The 16751-nt window shown below is 41.3% G+C and overlaps 1 protein-coding gene and 1 pseudogene across 2 annotated transcripts in view; both read right to left on the reverse strand.

The window, feature by feature from the left end:
- RELN (reelin) overlaps positions 1-16751 on the reverse strand; it is a 304253-nt gene that overhangs the window by 119256 nt on the left and 168246 nt on the right. For both annotated transcript variants that reach the window (XM_077935775.1, XM_077935774.1), the window contains 7 exons: positions 14952-15103; positions 12653-12765; positions 11058-11266; positions 7466-7594; positions 6495-6604; positions 3555-3621; positions 428-661 (listed from right to left, as the gene is read on the reverse strand). In XM_077935775.1, the coding sequence (XP_077791901.1) occupies positions 428-661; positions 3555-3621; positions 6495-6604; positions 7466-7594; positions 11058-11266; positions 12653-12765; positions 14952-15103 (1014 nt within the window). The remainder of the gene's footprint in view (positions 1-427; positions 662-3554; positions 3622-6494; positions 6605-7465; positions 7595-11057; positions 11267-12652; positions 12766-14951; positions 15104-16751) is intronic.
- On the reverse strand, positions 15795-16712 carry LOC144329131 (small ribosomal subunit protein uS2 pseudogene; annotated as a pseudogene).

A 16751-nucleotide genomic window follows, 5' to 3' on the forward strand; every position in this document is an offset into this window, starting at 1 on the left:
AATATATTGTTTTAAAATGCCAATCATTATTGCCTTCAATTATTTATTAGGAACCGGAGGGGTGGAGGAGATATCGAATGGATCTAATCAGCTGCCACAAGCTGTCAAAATAAATATAACCTCATAAATAATTAATTAGCACTTGGCTCCAACACTCACTTTTGATATTAATGCCGCATGTTTGCAAACTCAGGCACACAATAGTTGCCCCCAAATGTATTAAATACTTAGTGCAGCAGATAAAGCAAATGAATTTTAAAATTAAATTTCACACAACCAAAATCAAATAAGAAGTATATTAAGAAACTAGTAACATGTTAGATCAATTTTCTCTGTTGGAGGCTGCAAGTTTTAATACATGATACCTGAGGCTCTCTGGATCCTGTGTTGTAACTTCAATGTGTTATTTCCATTTATTTCTATTTACCTGGACTGTGAGCTGTCAAGGAAAGAAGTGATAAGCTGACGCCTCCCGTCTTTGTTAAAAACCAAGGCTTTGCCACTTGCTAGGACTCCACAACCAAAACTTATTTCAGCACCACGGATAGAGTAAAAATTGTGATACGAAGAAAGCCTAGAATTGCCAAAACTCTCAGATATAAACATAGGAAAGGTCTGGGAGGCCATTTCACATGCAGGCCCTGAAAAGCCAGGATCACATCTGTAATAAAACATAAGAATTTTATGTTCAGCTAAATATTATAGGTATTATAAAGATCAAGTCATGGAATGTGCAAGATCAAGTCATGGATAAAGTCAGATGTCTTCAGACATAACAACCATAATGCTGTATAAAACTTCAAAAAATTAAATTAAGTCTACCCAGCTACCATTCCTCTTCAGTTTTAAATCTCTACAAATATTTTTTTTAAAAGCACATTTAAACATTCTTTTGCTAAACTGCGGAAATCCTGTCCCAAGACAACAAAACTCTTCTACTTGACAGTAATACCTATTTACTGCAGTGGAATTTATTATAGGGCAGTCTGTCCTCTGCCTTGTCCAGACTAAAATAACATAGGGCAGGAATTCCAAAAATCCAAGAAGCTGTGTTATATGTTATAACAGCAACTAGATTAGGGAAAGGAAACTGAATGGTCAAAATAAAAACATAATAGCAGAGAGAGAAATGTAATACAGTGGTACCTTGGTTCTCAAACGCCTTGGTAGTCAAATGCCGAAAAACCGGAAGTGTTTCGGTTTTCGAACATTTTTCGAAAGCTGAACATCTGATGCAGCTGTTGGCTATTGTTTCTGGGGCACCTGCGATTTGGTTTTTGTACATTTCAGAAGTCAAATGGACTTCTGGAGGGGATTAAGTTTGGCGCTTTTGTTTTTGCTAGCTATTTAGCATTTTTGTTTTTGAGGCTTTTTCGGTTAAGTTGTTTTTGTGACTGTGTGAAACCCAGTTCAGCTACTGATTGATTGTGTGACTGTGGAAATGGATAAAAGCCCCCCATCCAAATAATGACTATCATCAGTGCAGGTAAGGAAAAAAAATAATTTTAATTTTTATCATCTACAATACTGTCTTATTTATTTTATATTACAGCTTATTGATTATTGCTTTCAATTTATGGATCAATGGTCTTGTTAGATAGTAAAATTCATGTTAAATTGCTGCTTTAGGTTTGTTTGTTTTTTAAAAGTCTGGAATGGATTAATCCATTGTGCGTTACTTTCTATGGGAAAGCGCGACTTGGTTTTGGAACCCTTTGGTTTTGGAATGGACTTCTAGAACGAATTAAGTTTGAGAACCAAGGTACCACTGTACAGGTATGAAAACAGGAATCCCCGCCTTCATTGTTCTCTCCGTGTCCCACTGTCTCTTCTCCAGCAAACCATAAGCTGTAACTCCAAGGTTCGTTCCTAGGTTTATAGTTCATAGTTTGTCTGGAGGAAACACAGCACTGCAGCAGGAGGACTGGGGGAAGAACGCGATAGCTCTAGACTCCTCTCCAGGAACCCTAATCCTTGTGAGTTCACACTAAGCTGTGGTATGGCTTAGCATGATGTGGAAATCAGCTCTCTGTTGACATGGCTTGGTACATCCTAAGTGCAACAAATAAGAGCCCTACCCACATCCAACAGGTGTCATTCATAGTCCTTTGGATGTGTGGGCAGAAATAGGTTCACACTTCTGGTCTGACCGAAAACAAAGCAAGTTGCTAGAAGTATTTCATGTGAGCACTCTGAAAAAGTCAATTTTTTTTGAAGGGTTCAATGAAACACCCGAGATAACCTTACTTTGACACTCGCCAACCTTTTATTCACAAAGCGCTAGGGAACGGCAGGGGTAACATATGGCAGAGGACTCCCATTATTATTTTTGCGGTTGGGAATCATGGGAAATTCCGAGCTTTCATGATCCTCAGCTGCAAATGACAGCTCCGTGGCCAAGGAGAGGCATGGACTCATTTCTGCTTGTGACTGACACCGAGGCCAGAAACCTAGGACCATAGAATCATAGAATCATAGAGTTGGAATAGACCACAAGGGCCATCGAGTCCAACCCCCTGTCAAGCAGGAAACACCATCAGAGCACTCCTGACATATGGTTGTCAAGCCTCTGCTTAAAGACCTCCAAAGACGGAGACTCCACCACACTCCTTGGCAGCAAATTCCACTGTCGAACAGCTCTTACTGCCAGGAAGTTCTTCCTAATGTTTAGGTGGAATCTTCTTTCTTGTAGTTTGGATCCATTGCTCCGTGTCCGCTTCTCTGGAGCAGCAGAAAACTACCACTCAATCAAAAAGGGACTCTGCTACAAAGGTCACAGACACAGATATATTTTACAGACCATTTTTTAATTAATAGATTTGGCGAAAGCAGTTAGGTGACCAGTCCACATAACCAGAACCCTAGCAAACAGAGACTGAAGCTCTGAGGCTAATGGAGTCAGTCTCAAACACCTGATGAAGCAAAACGTCAGTGCAACTATTGTTTTGGTTGGATGGTAAACGTTAAAAGTTAGGGTGACCATTGGAGTGTCAGTTAGAGGAACTTTAAAATGCTCCAAAACCTCTGGAGAAAAGGCAAATAATTTTTGAAGTAGCAGGTATGGAGCTCATGGAAGATGCTTTCCTCCCTGCAGCTGAAGCTATGCCTTTTGCCACTGCCAGTTGGGAGAGGTAATAATAGGCATGGTAAACAAAGTAAAGGCGGAAGACAAAGGGAGCAACCCATCAGGTGGTGCTGCAGTCCATGTTACATGGCGGATCCCAGGTAGGCCCCTCTGAAACACTGCAGTAGTATTTGGTGAATAGCACTGCCCCTCCCATGGGCACCTACGTATGCCACACCAGAGGACCTGATAATTGTTTTGATTCCATATGGGCTGAATGAATGACAGAACGACTTAACAAGAGTGCTGCTACTGAGACAGGTCTGGTCTAAGCGAGGCGAGAACTCTTCTTCTTGATAACCACTTGTAGAGGATCCTACCTATTCCACCAGGAGAGGGTGCATTCCCAGAGGACAGACTATCTTACAACCTAGAAAGAACCATAATATGAAGCACAAATACACTGGCCGATGGTTTATATCAGACTTACTTGCAGCCATTTCTACTGCATTGCCCTCGACCTGAGCAGAATTTGAGGCAAGATGGCCCAATGTAAACTGCAGATAAAGAAAACTAGTTATATTATATTCTGAGACAAAGAAAAAACAAACAAGGCACAGATATACTGACTTCATAATATCAAGCAAGACTGGGATATTTACCTTTGATCCAAGCAATGTGATTGTGTAAGTGATAGATTTATAGTGACTATATGGATGGATGCATTTGTTAACTATGACTCTGACTGAAACAAAACTTGCTCTTGCAAGATGATTTATGTTCTTTTGAATATTGTTACAATTAAGGTTACGCTGTGGATATTTTTTGGACATTTGCCCCTTTTTTGAAGGAAACTGATATGGATAAGCAGTTTTCCAAAAATCGCCTTACTATATCCATTATCCAGGAGCTCAATAAGACCCAAGACAAATACAAGAAAACCAGCAATGGATATGAATAACACACAATGAGTGTGTGAAAACCTAAGAAGTTAGTAATGATCAATACAGTACAACATTTCAAATAACACTGTATAGCATGTACATGCTATGACAACAAACTCTAGTGTCTAGCAGGGGACCCAGCACTCTCATAGACTCCCATGTGAACAAAGTCATTCCATTTAACTGGCATGATACTGAAATTGTCCCTGGTTTGGCTCTGTTTTCCCACTGGAAACTTTGAAGCCTTGCCATTGCCATGTTCAGGCCCAAACTGGCAAGCTAAATATGTATTTCTGATGGAAAATTCATGCGGACTTGTTTTGGTTTCAAAACATGAACATTCAGTCACCAATTGTGCTGCCATTGTTCTGTTTAGAATTTACGGTTTTTTCATGGATACCTTCTTGATAACAATACACAGTGAAAAGTGTTTGATGTCCATTTCCCTTCATTTTGGGGATGTCACCACAAACAATCCAAAACATTAATATTGCCTCAAAAGCAGTTAGTCCCTAGTTAATGCAAAAAAATTAAAAATGTGCATGTATGAATAACATTACAACAAAAAACAGCAGGAATTAACTATCACACATTTTCATATCGCTTATCAAGCGTACTTCCCCATGTCCCTCCCACCATAAGACTAAAAGCACAGTCCTAGTCATGTCTACTCAGTTTCAATGAGTTCAATAAGGCTCACTCCTAAATAAGTATGTATAGGACTGCAGCTTTAATTCATGTAAGGTTTTTCTGTAAGAACTGAGTTACATGGTGCAGCTTTTGGACTGCAACTTGTTTAAAAGAAGAAATGTACTCCGTTTTTCATACTTCCTAGCTTGATGCAAAATTTTTGTTAAAGCAACAACACACTCACAGATCAACATCAGAGATCTTGGCCTGAAAACCTGCATTTATAATAAAAGTTAAGATTTATCCTATTTCTTTATGGGGATATTAGTGAATTCTCACCTTCTTTTGCAGAGCTTTGCACATTTTGCAGCTTCCTTATTCCTCAAATATGTTTAATATAAAACCAGCTATATAGTATGTCATTCACAAATGAAGTGCTACATTGTAAAATGCTTTTGCTTTGATCATGCCCTTCTTATTTTATTAATAAATCTCATATGACTTAATCTACATATCTACTGGCAATAAGGCCTGCTAAACGAGGACTGCGGGACGCAGGTGGCGCTGTGGGTTAAAGCCTCAGCACCTAGGACTTGCCGATCGAAAGGTCGGTGGTTCGAATCCCTGTGGCGGGGTGCGCTCCCGTTGTTCGGTCCCAGCGCCTGCCAACCTAGCAGTTCGAAAGCACCTTCGGGTGCAAGTAGATAAATAGGGACCGCTTACTAGCGGGAAGGTAAACGGCGTTTCCGTGCGCTGCGCTGGCTCGCCAGATGCAGCTTGTCACGCTGGCCACGTGACCCGGAAGTGTCTTCGGACAGCGCTGGCCCTCGGCCTCTTGAGTGAGATGGGCGCACAACCCTAGAGTCTGTCAAGACTGGCCCGTACGGGCAGGGGTACCTTTACCTTTACCTTTAAACGAGGACTGCAGGACTGGGAACAGGCTTTGAAATTCTGCCTACTTTCTCCCTGCCTCTTCCCTCTTGCAAATGAATTCCTTGCCCACTCAGGATTAAAATGAAACCAGCCATACTCCTACACCTGCTTTGGAGACTCAGTTTAAACACAATTATAAAAGAGAAAATAGGAGTGTGTGGTTGATAGCACTCAGATTGATGTAGTGATGGTTAACTGTAATATTTAAACCCACGCAGAGAAGTGTCCGGGCACTTCCTGTGCAAGAGACAGGGAGTGTGAAGAGAAATAGACATTAGGAGATGTGGTGGCAAATCGCTAAACCTTGGTTTCCTGGTACGTCTGGACCTAGCCAGAGAAATCATTCCTGCAACTCCACATGTGGCTGTGTAATAGGACACATGCATTATTATTTTTTTTAAAAATACATACGTAAATCTATGCTTTCGAAACAATTTCTAAGACTTCCCTATATTTCTGTCTCTCTCTCTGTCTGTGTGTGTATGTCAGGCATGTCCAAAGTCCATTGTTTCAGGGGCCTAATCCAGCCTGCTGACCCCCGTGGCAGTATATGTCCTGGGGTAAAATCCTAAAAAAAGCTCAGCAACTTCAAAAAAGCTCAACAACTTTGGTCAGCCCCCACACACGTTCACCTCATCAAATCTGGCCCTCTTTGAAAAAAGTTTGGGCAGCCCTGGTGTATGTATTTGCCTGCTTCAGTGCATAATGTTATATCCTAAGATTCTGCAAGCCATTTAAATTGGAAAAATGATATTTAGCCTCACTTTAATAAAGAAAACAACAACACCTGGGGGGAGTGCTTAAGAAACTGGGATCCCTACCATTTTTATCATATTGTGAAACACAAAGGCACTCACTGAGAAGGGAGCACAGACAATAAGCACTATTGAGTCACAATGATGATGGTAATGAATACTACTAACTGTTGTCAATTGCCCACATGTTTCCAAGAATTGGTCCTGTTTGCCTCCATCGGATCCTGGTATCTCTAGTTAATGCTGCATTTGGAAATGGAATAGTTATTCGGTTCCACCTGAAACAAACATATGAGCCTTCATGCTTTGAAAGTTAAAAGTCGATTTAGAGTTATAATAGTGTCAAGCTCATACCAGCTGCAGATGCTTCATTCACTCACAAAAACAAAGGGTATCCTAGTATTTAAGGATCACAGCGTCTTAAACTCTAGGAGCATGTGGAGTGGATAGAGTAGCTTAAGTCCGAATGCATGCAACTGTATTTGCATATATTCATTCCTTAATATCCTTGCCTCACTCTCCCCCCTCCAAATCTAAATTTAGCTTGTAAGCTCTCTGGCTATCATCACTGAAGCAGATTATTCTAGCTGCTCTCAATCCTTCAAATTATTGTTATACAAATAGGAACTTTGGAAACAATTCTGGAACGAACATCTAATGTTCAAGGAAAGTAGAGTAAGAGCCTTTATGCCAAATCCTTATTATACTGGGATTTGCCCACACTTGAGGAAGCCTTAATGACATCACTCATAAAAGGTTTACTTTACTCTTGTAATGTAACTTTATTGCTGCTTAACGAGGACTCATATGTAGCCATTTAGGTTTGAATATGCAGAGGGAGTTAACCATAAGCAACTGTTTAGGCTTGATATAATTCTTAAGAAACTCACGTTTATTTAATAGATTTATCAAATCATTTTTCAGTTACTATGGGTCCTGAAAACATCAGGTTGTCCTTCTTACAATTAAAACATCCTTAGGTGAATAAAATTTCTTAGCATAACATCAGATGCCTTCCTCCATTTGTCACAGAGAAGAGCTAAGACACTGACATCACATCCGTTGCTTTTCAGAGTCACGAGCAATTTCCTCTTGCATCATTCTTGCACTAGAGCTATTTGGGGAGCAAACTTCCTTACCCGCTGTAATTTTCAGAGGCATAGACTGTGCTGTGAGGAAGGTGAGACCCGACACATGTCTCCGGCAAACATTCAGAATGAAGTAAGGACCAGGATCGGCCATGGTTGGTGGAGAACTCCAAACTGACACTAGGAACCCAAAGAAACAGAGAAGTAAAATGGGCTATTCATCCCACACTAACTGCGATTAATAGCAAGAACACACAAAAGCTTTAAAATCATGGCTTATTTAATAATTGATCCCCTGGATGCTGAGGTATGAAATGCCTGTGAGTGCTGAACATTCCAAGATGAAACAGACATGGAGCACAGTGCGTTAAAAGATGAGATGGCAACCCTTGTCAGAAAGTGTTTAGCTGATGGGTGTGAGAGCAGTTTCTGCAAGTCTGACTTACCCAGCAGGCTGTTGTTTTTTTTACATTGGGTTTAAAGAGGATTGATGCCAGTACTGGTGTGTCAAGAAGGAGGCAGACCAAAGGGAAACTGAGAGGTAAGGCCTGTGTGCTCCTACTGCTAATAGTAATAAACCATTTTGTGGAGGGGTCAGGAGGCTGAGCTGGCAATTGAGTTGGGTTATTTATATTTCATAAGTTCAGAACAATCAGGGATAAAAGGCCAAGCTGTGCACGCATGTTATATTCCACAGAAGCACAGAAATAGAGTAGGCATAAGAGAATAGCTGTCTTCTTGATGAAGAAGCTGCATAGTGGACAATCTCAGCCTCCTCCCAAGTAGCCGAGAAGCTCAAAAGGCAGTGGGGGGGGGGGAAGAGGAGGATTGCAGTGTGTATAGATGTTAGACCTATATCAGACTACTCTGACCTTGAGAAGGAACAGCTTTCCATGCATCTCCAAGAAGCATTCTAGTGGGTGGAGGGTGGGTACGGGGTACAAGAAGTACATGTGTGAGAGATCTTAGCTAAGGAGATATTCACATATTGGAGCAGTTCAGGTGATCATAGGTTAGATATGTGTGGCACACACAGCCTCTTTCAGATCTCCTGATGACTGCTCCCAGTGGCTTCTTATAGATATTAAATAGCACTGGGTATAAAATAGTGCCCTGTAGCACCCCAGAACATAACTTCTCAGGGGTGAAAAGGCACTCTCCCAGTGATGCTCTCTGGACTTGACCACATAGGTAGGACTGGAACCACTGTAAAACAGATCCTCCAACCCTATCCTATAGTGCTGGTCCAGGAGGATGCCAAGGTCAACATTATCAAAAGCTTCATTGTGACTGAGAAGCAGGAATAAGCTTGTACTTCCCTTGCTCAGTTCTAGGTAAAGGTCAGCTTGGTCCCAAGGCCAGACCAGAACCCAGATTGATCTTTGTCATCCCAGAATGCCCTGCTGCAACCATCTCCACCAACGTCCATAATGAGGAGGAGTGTATGTGTGAGTGGTCAAAAATGTGTGAGTTAATCCAAAGTTCTTGCAACATGAATCACCTCACCTCTGAACTTTTAAAGTATTTTACTGCCACTCATTATAAAAAATAAAAGCACTTTCAGTACATACTTTTGGAATAAGCACAAGTCACATTCTGTGAGCTTTCAACTAATTTGGGAAATATTGAAAGAAATGTAGCCTTTTGAAAAATGTCTGTGTAGAATAATTTAAGCAGCGCAGTTTAATTCTAATAGTCTCATTTTAAGTTCTGCAAATGAAGCATTAAGACAAATTAATAATTCATCAGCCTGGCGCCAAATAGCCAGCACATGGCTTATCCAGTTCAGAATAATTTATTTGGAATATGATTTTACTTGAAGAATGTCTTTCCGCACAATTATTGTGTGTGTGATATTTTAAATGTAAATTAAAATAGCTTATGAGGCTTCACTGATTTCATTTGAGTTGAAATTTTATGGATACCTTTGAGGACCACATTTACTCCATATTCTACTATATTCCTAGTCATGAAATGAGAGTACTGCTAAAAATTATGCTTTGGTGGACAAGGAGATTTGCACGGTGAAATTATTTTTGAAATGTAGATGAGGTTTGTGGGAAGTTAGCAGTTCTTTTCAAAAATGAATAAAGCAAAACAAACTCCCTGAATCGGAGCCACTATGTGAGTTGAAAGGAGATCTTTCAAAAAAGATCAAAGACTGTACTGAAAAACCCTACTATGAAGCAGGAAATTATGCTTGTACCTGTACCTTAAAAGAGAAATTCATTTTAAAAGGACTGTTCTAATTGTAGATCTCTCCTGAGCAGGGTCTACCAAAACACAGAACACCTACATTCACATATGTAGAACACATATGGCCAACTAAGGGTTCCCAAGAAGTTGTATGCAGAAGTTGGCCAAAACTTTCAAACCTTATTAATCTGATGCTTTTATTGTCCTAGCTGAAGAAAATAGATGCTGAAGTTTTACATAAACCTACAGAATGCTGTTGTCTTTCACATGTGGCTTGGCTCACAATAATATTTATGACACATGGTGTGACTTGGCTTGCTTGCATGGATCATCTGGGCAGGGGTGGATGGGACCTTGTGAGACCCAGAAAGAAAGCAGATGGGGCCATGGAGGGAAGGGAGGGAAGGGGAAAGCCAGAGCCACATAGGGAGGACCAAACCAGTGTAGATGAGGTGTTGGTGGAGCCGAAAGAGAGCAGGCAGGAAGGAAGGAAGGAAGGAAGGAAGGAAGGAAGGAAGGAAGGAGAGGAGATGATTGGGGAAGTGAGTTCAGTTAGAATCAATTTGAAGAAATAATTGTCTTCCATTGAACAGAAAACCATGGATTCAAATGAGCAATTTTCTGGTTTGTGGTTCAGACCCCATCTATGCATTTGTTTTAAATTTACAGCAGAAAGCTGTGAGCTCAAAGGAGTTGTTGTGTATTTGTATGTACAGACCTCAGTTCTTCCTTGTACTCAGTTACTTGGGCAAGTTACCTGTCCTTTGTGACTAGCCAGGCCTCATGACAGCCATTTTGTAATGGTGCTCACATTTTTTGAAACTTCTTAAAGGTGTCCACGAGCCCCCAAAGGGGCTCAATACTTTCAACTGGAGATGCCAAGGATCACTCATGGCACCTTCTACTTGGCCAATCATACTCTAACAGTGAGCTATGGTCTTCTCTCCTACTATGTTCCCTCATTCTGCTTATCTTGCTACCTCAGCCCATTCATGGTGAAGAAGAAGAAGAAGAAGAAGAAGAAGAAGAAGAAGAAGAAGAAGAAGAAGAGGAGGAGTTTGGATTTGATATCCCGCCTTTCACTCCCTTTAAGGAGTCTCAAAGCAGCTAACATTCTCCTTTCCCTTCCTCCCCCACAACAAACACCTCTGTGAGCTGAGTGGGGCTGAGAGACTTCAAGAAGTGTGAGTAGCTCAAGGTCACCCAGCAGCTGCATGTGGAGGAGCGGAGACGCGAACCTGGTTCCCCAGATTACGAGACTACTGCTCTTAACCACTACACCATGCTGGCTCTCAGCCAACATGGATGGTCCCTTGTTCAGGAGCCCTCAGATCCTAACACTAGCCCTGCACAAATGCACCAAGGAGCACAGGGAGGCAGTTTGATAAAAGCTAGAATTGTTAAAAGAAATTAACAATTACATTAAAAAATAAATAAATGCAATTACCTGTTGCCGGGTTGGTGAGTTCCACAACCCAAGTTAATAGAAAACTGTATCATATGAGTTACAGTGGGAGGAAGCACTGGCAGGACATGGAAGTAATCAACTGCCCAGACATTTCTGTTATGCCCTTGATGATTCTTCTGCTTGAGGCAGAATTTGGTGGCTGGAGTCTGCAGCTCTGGACTGATGACAACCGAAACCAAAGATGGAACCTTCAACAGAAATCACATTAATTACATTGCTGTAATGTAATCTGTGAGATACATAAATTATAGACTGATAAATTACAGACTGATAAATAGACACACACACAGACACACAAAAATACATATAAATACATACAAACTATGTTAGAAAACTTTTGTTCCAAAAGCAGTACTTGCACATTATAATAATAATAATAATAATAATAATAATAATAATAATAATTTTTATTTATACCCCGCCCTCCCCAGCCAAGGCCGGGCTCAGGGTGGCTAACAAGCAATAATAAAAACAAGTTGAATGATTGCAACTTAAAAACAAGATTAAAATACAACATTAAAATATTGAAACATTAAAATATTAAAATGCAGCCTCATCACAGGAGGAGAAAGAAAAAAGAAAGAGGGGGAGGGAATCAAATTGGCTCCAAGCCAAAGGCCAGGTGGAACAACTCTGTCTTACAGGCCCTGCGGAAAGAAATCAGATCCCACAGGGCCCTGGTCTCATGAGGCAGAGCGTTCCATAAGACCGGAGCCAGTGTTGAAAAGGCCCTGGCTCTGGTTGAAGCCAATCTAACTTCCTTAGGGCCTGGGACCACTAGGGTGTTGCTATTTATGGACCTTTAGGTCCTCCGTGGGGCATACCGGGAGAGGCGGTCCCGTAGGTGTGAGGGTCCTTGGCCGTGAAGGGCTTTAAAGGTCAAATGCAGCACCTTAAATCTGACCCTGTACTCCAGTGCAACTGGAAAAGCACTGGGTGAATATGCTCCCATGGCAGGGACCTCGTGAGGAGCCTTGCTGCAGCATTCTGCACCTGCTGGAGTTGCTGGGACAGCTTCAAGGGCAGACCCGCGTAGTCAAGCCTGGAGGTGACTGTCGCATGGATCACTGTAGCCAGGTCGGGGCGGGAAAGGTAAGGGACCAACTGCTTGATGCGGCGAAGGTGGAAAAATGTTGCCTTGGCTGCTGCTGTAACCTGCGCCTCTATTCTCTTGTGTGTGAATTAGGGCCCTGTATGTTATTTTTGTTGTACCCATACTACAGGAATAGGTCTAAGAGTCATTCCCATATTCCCAAAGAGGTTGGGAATTATGACTTTGTTAGGCAGGCTAGGATGAACAGAATTCATAGCCATCTTATTGAACTACAATTCCAAGAATTTTTTTAAATGGTGAAGACACCGTGCTAATTTCACAACTATTTTAATAGTCTTATTACCTGAGCAAGCCCCTCCAAACTTGCCTCAAATTTGGGAATAGTTTTGGAAACAGGAAGGGGGGGTACAGAGGAATGGGGAATTGGTGGAAATCTAATATATGAACGGAGGATCAGTTTAGGAGCCAAGCATTTGTCACCTGAGTTGTGCTACCTTCAGGATTTGTTTTGAACTCTTACCCTATAAGAAGTGTAGGTCATTGTATCCAGATTTAAGTGATCTTTTCTTCCTTCAATCTTTGCGTACAATATGACGTCACTTTCATGGGTTTGCCCAGCATCACAGCTTCCACCTGTAGCAATGTGTATATTGGTGGGGTTAGCTATTTAACATTCAGTTGTATGTTAAAATCTTCTCACCTTACATAAAAGCAATTGTGAAGATGACAGTCGCCAAACATTGTTAAGTTGATGTGTGCAACATTTGAAACAAAAGTCAATGCCACTGAAATGCAGCATATGCAGCAATAGAACTCCCATCCCAAAATGAGGTTTAAATAAACAGTGATGAGAACCACCTGCTTGGAAGTTAAAAGCAAAAGAAAAGAAAGTCACTCTGTGTAGAAAAGAAGCACATTTTCCTGACTGTTTCATACTGTTCTGCTGGTTTTCTATATGCAGAAAGGTTGATTTCACACAGTATTTAAGCATGCAGATTCTTATCTGCAACTTGAAGTTTACAATCCCAACAAGACTGTTCTGTGGGATTATTCTGGATGCAGTTCAGCTCCTATATTTTAAACTCAAATTAAAATTTACTTCCACCCTCCTAATATTTCCCCCGCTTGAATATTCAACCAAGTAAATTTTCACACAATGTTTTTCAGTGTGATCATAAAAGTCGACAGTCTTTCTTGCTGAGCCAACAGCTTTGCCCAAGAGTTCAGAAGGTCGACTAAAGTGTCTTTCCTGTTTTTCATGCAGGTGTGCATCTCCTGAAAGACCTGGAAATGCAGAAATCTCCCCTTCCTGTGCTTTTTTTTTTTGTACATTATGCAGCACAGAGGAGACGTGACAATTCAGAGCAAATATCAGAGAACTTCCACTTCCAGTAAGAAAGGCTGTTTACTCTTTTTGACATAAAAGGCTGCTTCATCGGAAAAGCAAATTTATTCTCTGTTTCCTTTACTGTCTTTCCATTTCACATTAATGAACACAGTGTTGAAAGAATAAGCTCCACATGTAGTTTACCTGATCTGTAGAGCTTGCAAAACAACATTCCTGGAAAAAGTGTCGCAGAGACAAAGTGTGTGATTTTGCCATTGAAATCTTCTGCTTGTTGGTTCCCACTACCAAAAAGAGTTACAAAACTCCAGTAATTGCAGCTCTCTTACTAAGAGAGGCAGATGGTTCTGCTTTCGTATCTATGCCCCTGCTTGCTATCTCATCTGCTGTCTTCGCAAAGTGTTAACCAAGGTAACAACCACCCATTTGTGGAAGGCCCACCAGTACAAGATTTCCAAAAGTACTGCAGCATGAGGTTGTACAGAATACTTTTCTGTCTGGGTTAGGTTGCTTTTAAACCACAGGCAAGTCATTATTGTAACAGCTCATTACCGGACTAGCTAGAAAAGAAAAGAAAAAATGGGAAGGCACAAAATGCAAGAGGAAGGAAGATGAAGAGGAGGAACTCTTCAGGTGACCACCAGCGTATTTATCAAGCCCTGTCCAACACCTTTAAAATACAGATTCTTTTTCTGGGACACTAAGGCATAGCCAACTTGAATCTTTGGCCTCCAATTCTGTTGCAAAATATGCTCCTCAAAAACACTGTCTCTGACTCAGGTGCCATGACACTAGGTTCATACACCTCCCATCCCACTGGAAATGTAGCAGGTGAAGTAGAACCAGAAGCTGGAACTCGATGTTATGATTAATACAGGTCCAGTTTTCTACCTCTTCCTAGGAAATGTGTGGTAAAATTTACTCAGGTCCTGGTGGCATCAAATAGCATATATTTCTGCCCCTACCAGGGTTTGGAGGGGGAAATGCACAGAGTTATGAGGTTAGAAGACACAGGACTCAGCTAGATTTGTAAAGAAAAAGTGTTTTATATGTGTTGTATATGCGATATAACACTGTGACACAAGATGAGGCTGAGGAGTCCTGTCTTTCCCTACCTGATTTCCCTCTGTGAGTTTACAACACAATTAACTGAATTGTTTCTTTGACGTGTCTAGATCCAGTCTCAGTATGGAAGGGATGAACTATCACCATTCTAGTTTTGTCAAAAGTACTTGTGATAACTGCTTCCTGGTGAAGGCTTAGTAGCAAGTGACAGTGAGAAAATGCTGGAAGGGAAAACGGCCAAACCAAGGGTCAAGGGTAGTCGAGGCAGTGAGGATCAAGTGCCGCACAGATTCTGAAAAGGACAGGCACTCAGACAGAAGGACTGGTTGTAACACACTCTCCAAAAGAATAACTAACCTTTTCTCATCAAATATGCACATACCAAAACATACTAATGGCTCATACTCACCCATGCTGAAATAAAACCTCAGATTTCCGTAACCTGTAGTGTCCATATATGGAGTGCACAGCTTTCTCTCTCCATCTCTGAGAAAAACAGCTGATGAACCTGATTCCAGGGTTCCACATTCAGTGCCGATTACAGCTCCAGATATATCCCACCTGAAGACATTAGCCAAGATGTAAGAGATAGGGCTATTTCACACATTATGTAGAAGCAATCCTTGGTACTGGGTATAGACTCAACAGGAAACCAACAGGAAACTCAACAGGAGAGCCAGTGTGGTGTAGTGGTTAAGAGCGGTGGACTCGTAATCTGGGGAACCGGGTTCGCGTCTCCGCTCCTCCACATGCAGCTGCTGGGTGACCTTGGGCCAGTCACACTTCTCTGAAGTCTCACAGCCCCACTCACCTCACAGAGATGTTTGTTGTGGGGGAGGAAGGGAAAGGAGAATGTTAGCCGCTTTGAGACTCCTTAGGGTAGTGATAAAGCGGGATATCAAATCCAAACTCTTCTTCTTCTTCTTCATGGTCAATATGACAGTATGTTCAGGCCTGCTGGGTATGTATTTTGTTTTTCTTCCTGATTTACTACCAATATTTGTTCTCATATTATATGTGGTCTCCTGTGATATTGTTATATTTAATGTATTAACTGTTTCATCTGAGGTAGAAATGTGGGGTACAAATGTCTTTAAATATAAACGCACCTTACAATTTATAGCTAAAAGGTCATGTAAAGTGGCCCTTGGTCCTAAAAGCAGCAAACTTACATTAATTAATTAAACATATTCAGGATTTTTTGGTGGAAGGGCACCAATAACAGTGTCCAAAGCAGAATAATAATAATAATAAGAAGAAGAAGAAGAAGAAGCATGACAAGATTTGAAATATGTTCATCATCATTCAAAATAGCTATATGTTTGACAAAAATTATTACAAATATTTAAAAAGGTTTTTATGCATTGTGTATTCTCCTGACCAAGTTGCTTGCCCCACTCTTGGCAATAGCCTCAATGATGGATGAAAAGGTTAAGAATAAGCAAACAGAAATGACGGAATAGGCATTTTAACTGCCACCAAGGAACAGAATGGAGGGAAGGCTCAGAGCTGTCTACCCTCTTTGTCAGTCTTGAAGACCCTTTACCTAGCATCAGTGGCAAGCTGCACTGCAATTATTTAGCTGGGAATTTTTGTATTGGCACAGAGGGCAATTGTATCCCTTCTGAAGTTTCAGCCACAACAGGCTGTGGAGAAGTAGTGAATTAATGTACAGATGCAGTCCATTCGCCTTGCAATTCTTCCTTTGTAACTGCCTTTTCAGTTGCAGTTTCCATTTCAGTCTCTTTGGGATCATGTTGGAAGGAGAAATCAGGCATGGACCTCCCACAGGTACTCATGAAAAGCAATGTGGGGCCTCACAAGCCAACACCCACATCACACCAAATGGGTGAGCCCCCTTATTGCTGCACAAGATGCACAGAGGGGAATCGGATTACACAAGGCAATGGTGCAGATGTTTATCTACGATTCACTCCGTGGCTGATAAGCAGCTCGTGGATCAGTGACAAACAAAAGGAGGGGCTCACAGAAGGCTCCCTGGATCTGACTGGCGAAAGTGCAAGCAGCATATCCTGTGTTCCTGGGAGAGATAACACCCACATCATCTGGGTTCTCAAAGGCAACCAAAGCATAGGTTGCCTAGAGAAGTTTTCTCCATGTTCTCTTCAGACTGATGATGATAAATACCAATAGCAACACCTTTTCTTTTATAAATGAATTGTTATATCTTTTATATCTAAAAGTCTCA

Source organism: Podarcis muralis, chromosome 10 (genome assembly GCF_964188315.1).
Source record: "Podarcis muralis chromosome 10, rPodMur119.hap1.1, whole genome shotgun sequence".
NCBI classification, from domain to species: domain Eukaryota; kingdom Metazoa; phylum Chordata; class Lepidosauria; order Squamata; family Lacertidae; genus Podarcis; species Podarcis muralis.